General features: G+C 32.4%; 1 protein-coding gene across 2 annotated transcripts; it reads left to right on the top strand.

The window, feature by feature from the left end:
- The first annotated feature begins 6,228 nt into the window (after positions 1 to 6,228).
- Positions 6,229 to 11,141, top strand: LOC123205994 (ACT domain-containing protein ACR12-like). Of its 2 annotated transcripts, none has more exons than XM_044623084.1 (10): positions 6,229 to 6,470; positions 7,159 to 7,213; positions 7,484 to 7,606; positions 7,775 to 7,869; positions 9,068 to 9,152; positions 9,314 to 9,376; positions 10,167 to 10,222; positions 10,399 to 10,504; positions 10,595 to 10,663; positions 10,886 to 11,141. In XM_044623084.1, exons 1-10 carry the CDS (start codon positions 6,298 to 6,300, stop codon positions 10,946 to 10,948), a joined length of 888 nt encoding a protein of 295 aa, XP_044479019.1. In that variant the 5' UTR covers positions 6,229 to 6,297; the 3' UTR covers positions 10,949 to 11,141. The 2 variants fall into 2 exon arrangements, with proteins under 2 accessions (XP_044479019.1, XP_044479020.1); XM_044623085.1 differs by having other exon boundaries at positions 6,230 to 6,470; positions 9,314 to 9,373.

Raw genomic sequence — 11,141 nt, 5'->3', positions numbered from 1 at the left:
TATTTGATAGCATTTCATACGTTCTAACTACTTTTCTTATTTAAGGAGTACTTTAAAGTTAGAAATTAGCCCGGTAAAATCAATTTGCCTGTTTACGGGAAATTAATTAAAGTACCTCAAAGTTAAGGGGGCAAACAGTATTTCCCCTGTATTTAAATTTCAAACAAAAATGCCCTAAATTTGTGCAGAGACCAAAATGACTCTCATATCAAAATCAACAGAAACGACATGTTCTGTCGTCAGACACACGAAAACAATAAATCCAAACACACATTTTCGCGTAGTCAACACCTTCGATTTTTGCAATGTTTTTCGGTGACGAAAATGGACAAAACGGTTAGAAAAACAATCATTGTCATCTCTTTATGTATTTCAGTTCAAGATTTGTGCGATTTGATATGAAATTTGCGTGTTTAGCATTAAGGTTCCGATTTGAAAATTTTGATGAAATTACTTGATTTGTTGGTGATTTTGATAAATTTTCTTAGCGTTTTTTATGTTAGATTAAGTGTAGAGTTGATTGTTGTTGAAATAGAGTTTGAAAAACGAAGTTTGGGAAGTGAAATGTAACCACACAAATTTGGCAGTAATCACGCGATTGGCGCGCTGACCACAAGAATTTGTGTGGTGAGATTTGTCGAAAACAGGGAGGTTTTGTGTATTTTTCAAACTTCATCGTGTAGTTAAGGGTGAAAATGCCAGTTTTAATCGTGTGGTGGGGCGGAATAAAAATTCAAAAAGTTGGTTGGCACGCAAGGTGATGGTCAACCACACGAATTCGTGCGGTTGACAAGTGAATTCGTATAGTTGACAAGCAAATTCGCATGGTGGGGGGCAAAATACGCTTTTCCAAAGTTATCCACCACGTGAATCGCATGGTTGGATTTAGGGGGTAGAATGATATTATGCAAAATTTTAGGGCTTTTTAATATTTTTCATATGAGGGGCAAATTTAAATTTGTGCATCTTAAAGTTTTTTTATGTGTAGAATTCAAATTTAATATCTGTTTTTTTGAATAAGGTCTTTATGTTCAGAATTGAATAATTTATAATACAAAATTGATATAAATTTAATATAATCGTAATTTAATTTTGATACAGGGAGCTCGACAAAAGAGAAAAAAAGATGAAAACAGGGATAAAATGTGATTTCCTTTCAAAAAATACTTCAAGGCTCAAGTTACTACACGTAGATATAGAGATGTGGGAGCCCTGATCAAAAACTTATTAACAGAGAGGCAATTACAAATTTTTCAACGTACCTATTTCGGACACTTCTTGCATTTGACGGATAGCCAATTTAGTGGGGTTCTAATACACTTTTTCATCTTTAGAGCGGTAAATAAGGTGACCTCGAGAGAAGAGTTACAGTTTCGAGTTAATGATGTGGATGTAAGATTCAGTCCGTATGAGTTTGCCATTATGACAAGCCTTTGATTCAGTCATATGGTAGATATTGACATCTATATTCCATCAAAGGCCACAGATCAGATTCTCCAGACATATTTTCGCAAGTGTAAGTCAGTTATATATGTTGATCTGAGTCATGTTTTCTAACAGAGGTCGTGGGGGGAGGATGACATTGATGCAATAAAGTTAGCATTGTTGTTTGATTTTCACATGAGGTTATTAGGGAGTGATTTGAGGAAAACAATTCTCCAAAAGATATTACAATTGACTAATCATTTTAATGCGTTTAATGCATACTTATAAGAAGTATGGGTGTGTCTGATGACATATCGCTTTATATGTGATAATATCTCCCAAATTTCTATGGATTTCGGCCTGAAAAAGAATAAGGAAAACCAGTTTAAATAGTATGGTATCATGGGATTTCCACTAGTGTTTTAGGTAATTGTGGTATTTATTAATTTAAAAAAATTATGTGATTAAAATATAATTGATTTAATACGATTGTAAAGATATACAATAACATATTTAAGTTGAAATTGTAGTTTTAGATATACGAGACATTGGAGTTGCTACATCAATAGGTGGATATCTCGCTGGTTTTAGAAGCTTCCCGAATGTTGAGATGGCACACGAAAGACATTCCGGGATGAGATTTTATCTCAACTATCTTCACTGGAGACGCAGTAAGTATTAATTTGTTATTAATTAACATATGCATAAGGTATAATAACAAAATGCACTTAAAAAAAAAAATTGCAGGATGATGTTAATTTTTCACTAGTTTTATCTTCGGTAGAGAAATGTATAAACTGGTATAATAATATCGTCCGGTACACAAAGATGTCAAATAGCCGATCTTTTTTGTCCACATCACCCTGACATCGTCAGGAGATGCATCATCAAGTCATTTTGATGTTAGTTCTCTGATCGTTGCTCCTCCTTCTACCGAACTTTTGTTTAGCCTCCTCTCATTGAGCCTTGTCCAATTAGTGACCCTGTTATGACCTCTGTCGATGAGCACGTATCACTGGAGTCTATGCCTCTGCCCCATATTACTGAGCACATGTCAAATGATCCTCCTATCAGTGAACCAGAGTTCTCCATTCATTATTTTGATATTGCATTGGCTCGATAGAGAAATCTTATTTTAGATCAATTCATTGGTATGAAGGCTATAATAGAGGATATGTTTAGTCGGATTGAGGATATGATGACTCGTATGGAGGAAACATGATTTCATCACCACGCAGATACTGTCTGACAAGTAAAAAAATTAATAATTTACTAGATATTTCATCTATTTATATATGCAACCATGTAAACCTTATAATAATTGTATATGTTGTTACAGTCTTCTTGTGATGATGGTGACGAACTATCGAAAAAGGGTCCGACATTCTTGTCTCCCCCTGTTGTCGATGTGAGTGCTAAATGTTTTGAGTATACTAGAAATGATACTTTAGAAAGACATTTTGTCTTCTATTAACTTATGAATAATTGAAATTATTACAATATCAGTTGTTTGATGAGGGACTATCCAAAGATGATCCTATATTGACTTTTGATATGGGTGATGACATATCATCGCATGAGGTTTTTCCAATAATACCTTTTATGATGGTTCAGATAGTTATAACATCCTTTGTAAATGTTATATCTGAATTCAACAGTCGTTAATTGATTACCTGTTAACGAGTTTTTGTCGACATTATTACAGTGACCTAACGTTTCTGAGGTTACATCGATGGGGGATCCAAAGATGACATCAGCTCCAAAAATAGATATACATACACCATCAATTGTACATCTGTTAATCTCGATAAACTTAACTCTTTGATGAACCAATATAAATTGTTAATACTGTTATAGGAGGTCAGCGATGACGGATCATCTCACACAGTTTCCTTGTCGACACCTTCTGTGATGATTCTGATAAGTATGACATTGAGTGTTAATATTATATCTCATTTACAAATTCGATTATTGATTTTCTCTAAACTCGTTACTGTCGACATTGTTACAGTGGCTTGACATTTCTGAGGCTACACCGATGGGGGATCCAGAGATGATATTAACTCTAAAAGTAGATGTACGTATACCATCGATTGTACATCTGTTAATCTCGATAAATGTAACTCTTTGATGAACTAATATAAATTGTTAATACTATTACAAGATATCGGTGATGATGGATCACCTCACACAGTTTCCTCGTCGACTTCTTTTATGATGATTCCAGTAAGTATAACATTGATTATTAGTATTATATCTCATTTATACATTCGATTATCGATTTTCTCTAAATTAGTTACTGTCAACATTGTGACAGCGGTTTGATGTTTCTAAGGTTACACTGATGGGGGATCCAAAGATGACATCGGCTCCAAAAGTAAATGTATGTATACCATCAATTGTACACATTCTAATATTATGATATTGTGATTCTCTGTTAACTCGTTATTGTCAATATTGCGATAGTGTCTAGGGATGGCAATGGGGAGGGGCGGGGAGGGGATATCAATCCCCGTCCCCGTCCCCGTAGGAGATATAAATCCCCGTCCCCGCCCCGTCCTCGTTAAGGGGATAAAAAAGAATCTCCGTCCCCTCCTCGCGAAGGAAAATCCCCTCCCCATCCCTGCGGGGAAAAATCCCTTCCCTATACCCGTAAATATAAATTTTAATTCCTTTATTTATTTCAATAAATAAAATAAATCATATTCTCCCAAAATATCACTTGCTACAAAAGCTACAAAATATTCATTGTTATTTTAGTTCAAATACAAAGTTTTCATAAAATCTAACAATATGCAATAATCAATCTCTTCATTAGCAGCTCTTCATGTATGTGATTTAGGGTAATTTTATAATAACATTAAATTTAACACTTTTCATTCACTTCAATTGATTTTATCAAGTTTATAATTTTTTTTTGTGTGTAAAACCTGGTGGATTTACTAACTAAGTTTTGAAGTTGAAATAGAATTAATTTGGTGCATTTGCATTTTATGATAATGAGATTCTGAGGTTTTTTTAATATATTAGATTAATAATTCAGAAATTAGTAAAAGCCAATAATTGATAATTCAAAAATTAGTAAAATTAAAGTTATAGTTACAATAAATCATAATGTAAAAATTTCTAGAACTTAATAGTTTAGAAATTATTATATTAATATATTAGATTTAGGGGGTGGGGTGGGGCGGGGACATATTTATCCCCATCCCCGACCCGTCCCTGATTACGGAGATTTTTTTCGTTCCCATCCCCGCCCCTTTCCCCGTTTTTATCGAAAAATCCCCTCCCCGTTAGGGTCGGGGGGGGGGGGGGGTCGGGGCTTTAAAGTCGGGTCCAAATTGTCATCCCTAATAGTGTCTAAGTGTTGAGAAGGTCACGTCGAGTGGAGATCCCATTATGACATCTGTTTCGACATTAAATATACGTATATTGTTAACTATATATTTTATAATTTTTGTTAAACAGTTTGATTTACTAGTACTACTATAATATTTGCAACATAGCCTATATAATTTTTATTATTTCACTTTTATACACAACTATAATTTATTATATAAAACATCACATATAATTACATTATTAATAAAATAATAACGATTGAAGTAATAGTAGGTATAAATACTTCAATATCACGAATTTTTCTCTTCTTGTTTGAAATTCTGAATACGAACTTTTTTTTCTCTTTCCAAAAATCTCTCTCAAATATATTAAAAATGAAAAAAAGATATATGGTTTATATAAAAATAAAAGAAGGGTAGTTGTATTTTTGTTTAAATCTCTTAAAATAAGGGTATTTTGTTTAAACCCCAAAATTAAGGGTAATTTTTTATTATCCTTAAAAAAAAGGTAATTTTATTAAGAAGGATAATTTTAGTATTTGATAGGATATTTGAGACATTTTTGTTTAAATATTTTAATATATGGATATTTTCATTTAAACCCCAAAAATTGAGATAAATTTTTTATTACCCCAAAAAAAAGGGATAATTATTTTAATATCCCTTAGGGGGCGTTTGGTTTAAGTTTTTAAATATTACTTTGGTAATCTATCTTTTATTCCCTTATTTAGTTTGTCAGTAATAAAATATTACAGTAATATTCTATTACCAATGCTGACGTGGCAGGTAATATAGGTGGTAATCTGATTACCACCTTCACCTTAGGTATTTAAAAATTACTAAGATAATCTTGATTTTATTATAATTATATTATTATTTATTAATTTTTTGAGACAAAAATAAATTTATTTTTAATTAATATGACAAATAATATAAAAAATATTTAAAAATAATTATATTCAAGAGCATTTAAGTAAAATAAGTTACTAGTAATCTTTTATTACCTTTAACTAAACACAATAATTATTTATACCTATCAAATTTTATCAAACATAGTAATCATTTATACCAAGTAATTTTTTAAGTAATCTATCTTCAAGGTAATCTTTCTATTTTGATAATAAAATATTATCCAAACCAAACACCTCCTTAAAGTTATGTTCACTAGCGGTTTCAAAATTTTGTTTGGTTATCTACTAATTTAAATTTAGTTTATTTTATTATTTTATAATTTCTTTTAAAATATCCATGTTATATGCAGCCAATAAATATATTTATATTTTAATTATTATATTTTAATAAAATAATTATAAAAAAATAAAACAGATGCATTGATCACCAAACAAATTTCGGACAAAAAGTAACTGGCATGTACAGAATTTATCTCAGAGAGGTCCCACATCATCAACATGACACGTCACCCGAAAATTAATGCAGCAAACCCTCTGTAGTCTGTTCTGTCTACTCGAAACCGAAATAAAACCAGAACCAAAGCATTTCCATTTCCCTTCAAATAATCTCAATTTCCTTCATGGCTTTTACCAACTCTCTCTTCTCTTCTTCAACTCTTCCTCGATCTCGACTGGCCTATTCCGATTTATCCTCTCTACTTTCTCACGACTCGTTTCTTCTCAATTTCAGTGGCAATTTCTCTCCGATTTCTCGCAATTTCTCTCAACAACGACTTCTCCACGCGAGAAAGCAGTAATCAATTTCTTCTTCTTCTTTTTTCTTGTTCCATTTGATGAATTCGTTGTGCTAATGTATGAGATTTGTGCTTGTGTTTATGATCGTTCAACAGCTTTGTTTTGGTTGTATTCTGATTGCACTTATTTGGATTATTGAGTCGTATTTAGCAGTTGATAGTTGAAGGTTTCTGATAAATAGATGATTTTTAGAGAGGTTTTTGAGGAAAAGGAAGTTACACGTTGAATTTTTGTGTCCTAGTAAATTTTATAGAACTTGAGTAAGTTATCTTACATCTATGTACTTTCAAAGATAAGACCATTACTTAACCGAATTTCTTAACTATTTATTGTGTGATCGGTGAAAACTAGAGAAAAGAAAAATAATTGACTTGTTGAGATTACTGTTTTTAGTATTCCAATCAATTTTCAGCTGTTGTTTGCATTCAAGTTGCTTCTTTCTTTATTTGTTGGATAGGTACTCTATGTTCTAGAGTATCAAACTATTTTTAAGAAAATTATTTGTGGTGCCTTCTCAAATTTCCTTTGGACATAGGACAAATGTGTTGAATATTTTTTATTGTATTTTGTGCATTGGACGTGTATTTAGTGGAGAATATTTTACAGTGTAAGTCAAAATTTCATAAAACGAATAGCAGCAATAATGGTTCTTTTGATGTTCAATGATTTCTTGAACTGTTATTCAGGAATATTCTGTATGCTACCAGTGATGGTACGAATGCTGTCAGTTCAACCCCATTGGTCAGTAATGTGTTCCTGCCTTCCGATTCTTTGTTATTTTTGTTAAATGTTATGAACAGTAAATTGTTAAGGAAGAATTTTGACATGATGATATGGAGACTCCCTTTTAATTGAAGGAATTCAATAACTAAGTTTTTGTGCTTTTATTTTTACTTCATCATGTTTAAAGTTTCTGGAATTTTATATTTTACATAGGTTATCATTATGGCTATAAGGAAATATTTTTAATGTATTTCATTATGTTGACTTGGTGGACAAATTTAATTGCAGAAGTCAGAGCTAGATGCTAATTATGTGCCGATGCCAATAGTTCTGATTGACCAGGATTCAGATTCAGATGCGACAATTGTACAAATCAGTTTCGGAGACCGTCTTGGAGCTCTTATTGACACGGTGAAATGCAAACTTTATCCATTTTTTTGTTTCCTTGAAATTATAGTTTAGTTACGTACACACATCAAAGAGTAAGACTTGGCTATTCAACGAACTGGTAGTCTTCACCCATCACTAGTTCTACACTCATATGACAGGTTTTTTTCCTGTTTGTTTATTATTGGGCAGATGAATGCACTGAAAGAATTGGGTTTGGATGTGGCTAAGGGAACTGTTGTTACAGAAGGATCAGTCAAACAAACAAAATTTTTCATTACACGATTGTGAGCAATGGAACCTTTTCTTATCATTTCATCAACTTAGTTTCCGGTGAATGATTCTCAAGCTTCTGTAATTTTCTTTTGCCGAAGAGGATCTTTTCATGCAATCAGTTCAACCATTTTTGTCATCCAGCTAATGTGCTTAATTTTCTGTAATAATTTGATTACTATTAAGTATGAGACCATGATAGTTTATTAATGTTTATGCTCGTAATCTGATATGCTCTGTGTTTGCCATTCACTTTTTTGCGTTTAGTTACTCTATGGTCTTCTTTTTATTTTAAACTGGGAAAGAAGGTTCATTAACCAACCATGTTGCTTTTTTACTTTGATGGTTTGTTCAACTAGGAAAGAAGGTTGATGAACTAACCATGTTTCTTTTGTTTGAGTGCTTCATTATAATTGTTTATTTTAGTTTTGGTGATACTTCATGTTTAGGTTAAAAAAGCATCTTTACCTTATGTTATATCATGAATCAACATTCTGACTTGTGGTATTTTCTGTTAAGGATGGATTCATAACATTTTATATGCCCAAGAGACTAAAAGTATGTCATATTGCCTATTTGCTATATACATGTTGACACTTGTCCCATACCTATCTGAGGTAATGATCTACAAATGTGTTTAGTTTCTGGAATGCGATTTTGAAATGCATGGTCATACTTGTAATCGTATAAGAAGTTACTAGAAATTCTCATTAGCATTAGTGCAAAAACCTGGATGTAGATGTGGAGTTATGGCAAAGTAGTGACCTATAATGGCTAAAATTCCACGCAGAATTGTGTCCCTTCTGTTAGTCCTTGGATATTTTAAATATTGGGTGTCTCAAAAGGATCTTTTCCTATTCAAATGAAGTAAATTTCATCTAGACTGCTTCACATTGATCATTCTGAGAGATTATTAGATGTAGATTGAACTTTAAATCTTTGTTTTATGCAGAAGTTCGACAAAGTACTCCTTCCATCCATATCTTAAATTTCTTTTAGTTCAAGAAAAATATGTTTTTGTTTTGTTTGCATTGATTCAGACAGAGAGTATATTTGTTTCTTTCATGAGATATTTTCCTTTTTTTTTAAGTTGGCAATATTTTCTGTACCAACATTTTAAACACTTATATCAGCCCCATTTTGAGACAAACTGTGAAATGTAATTTGAATTGCAAGTTCGTAGCATTTTGATATTGATTTTTGTTATGCTAGAGACACTGGGCGCAAAGTTGAAGATCCTGATTTGTTAGAGAGAATTCGACTTACTGTCATTAACAATCTCTTGAAGTATCATCCCGTATGTATGCTGAGTTGATACCTTTAAACTTCTGTACTTGCATCTATGTGTGTGTGTGTGTTGGAATATGTGAAGCAAGAAAATTCTCCTCTCTAGCCCTGTTTAAGTTTTCAAGCATTTTTTTCTTCATGTATAGTGATTTGTTTCTCCTTTTTTTCTAGGAATCTAGTGTACAACTTGCGATGGGTGAGGCTTTTGGAATAAAAGCACCAGAGAAAAAGGTGGTGTGTTTGGAGAACGTTTCAGCTCAGCAAATTATCTGCATCAGAATTGTCTTAATCTGTTCTTATGTGTTTTCTTTGTGATGGACATTGCTTTTATTGCCTATGGCGTGCCTTTGCTAACTGTAAATGTCCACATTGCCAGCCTTTCTAATGCAGATGTATGGTATAAGAGCTAATATTTATTGTTGCTGAGCGAAGAAAATTCATGGTGCTCTGCTGAATTATGATACCTTAGCTCTAAGCTTACTTGTGAAAAAATAATAGAGAAAATATAATATAATCTAGGTATATCACAGTTGCATGTATGTTGATGCCTTGCTGATGGTATACCAATTTGGTATGTCATTGTTTGTGGCTGCATATGATCTATATGTCTCAGTTGAGAATTTAGAAACTTAAACTAAAGGGACAACTCTCCATGTTGTCACTTTAAAGATTGAGGTAATGCATCTTTGATTGTTACTCTCTGTCCATGCAGTTCTTCTTTTCTTTGGATTATTTAGGCTACTAGTCTATCTTGTAATTTCACTTTTTCTCAGAAAAAGTACATTTTATGGATAATTCTGTTTAATATCTTAGATTTTACAATTGGTTTATTTATCAACATTTCTTTAATTACAATGATTTACTGGATTAAGCAGATCAAATGAACATATTCAGGATATGTGAGGTTTCTAAAAGCATCTTTTTAATAAGCATTAGGATTTAAATTGTCTCATTTATTTTAGACCTCTTATGTTCATTGTGCTCCGTAGCGCTTGAATTTATTTAGTTATTTTGTTGTTGGCAGCTTAACGTTGATATTGCTACTCATGTACATGTTAAGGAGGATGGACCTAAGAGGAGGTTTGTAGCTTTTCAATACTGTGAATATCTCTGAGCATAATAGTTCACGCCATTTTTTTTGTTTTATTTTGTCCAAATTTTCCTACCATTGGGGGACCAAAATAAATCAGTGAATCTGTTATTGGCTTGTTGAAAGTATTTGGTACTGGCATTCTTATTATTCTGTATTTCACCAGCTTGCTCTATATAGAAACGGCGGATCGACCTGGATTGCTGGTGGAAATCATTAAAATTATTGCTGATGTCAATATTGATGTGGAATCAGCAGTGATTGACACAGAAGTATCTTCCTTTCTCTTGCTTTCTCTCTAAACACAAACGTATCTAGAATCCTGATCTTGCATTCTCACTCTGTCTTCTCAAATTAAACAGGGTTTGGTAGCCAAAGACAAGTTTCATGTCAGCTACAGAGGGCAAGCATTAAACAGTTCCTTGTCTCAGGTAATCCATTTTGTGTCAACATAGATAGTTTCATTGGGTGGTATACCTCTCAATTGTCATTGCTTTCTGCCGTCACTGAGAAAATTCATGGATTACAGTTGTTTGAATTATCAATTGGCCATACATGATCACTTTAATGACCAAGACATTATATGAAAACAATTATGACTCTATACGTATTTACAGACAGTCTCTCACAAACGGTTGTCTTTGAACCTTCAGGTGCTGGTAAATTGCCTTCGTTACTACCTTAGAAGGCCAGAAACAGATATTGACAGTTACTGAGAATTGGATGATTAACCTGTTTTCATGGTGGCGAAGTCGAGTATCAAAATTGTATGTTGTGTATTCTGCTTTCATCCGAGATAATTGCATTCTGTTCCTTAAAAAAGTACTACTGACTCATTATCAATAATTTTAAGAACATCGTAACTATAAACAATTAAATAAAAAAAAAATTTAAACTTTTTTGGCCTGT

Source organism: Mangifera indica, unplaced genomic scaffold (assembly GCF_011075055.1).
Source record: "Mangifera indica cultivar Alphonso unplaced genomic scaffold, CATAS_Mindica_2.1 Un_0021, whole genome shotgun sequence".
In the NCBI taxonomy this organism is placed as follows: domain Eukaryota; kingdom Viridiplantae; phylum Streptophyta; class Magnoliopsida; order Sapindales; family Anacardiaceae; genus Mangifera; species Mangifera indica.
This window is presented reverse-complemented; position numbering and strand designations above follow the sequence as displayed.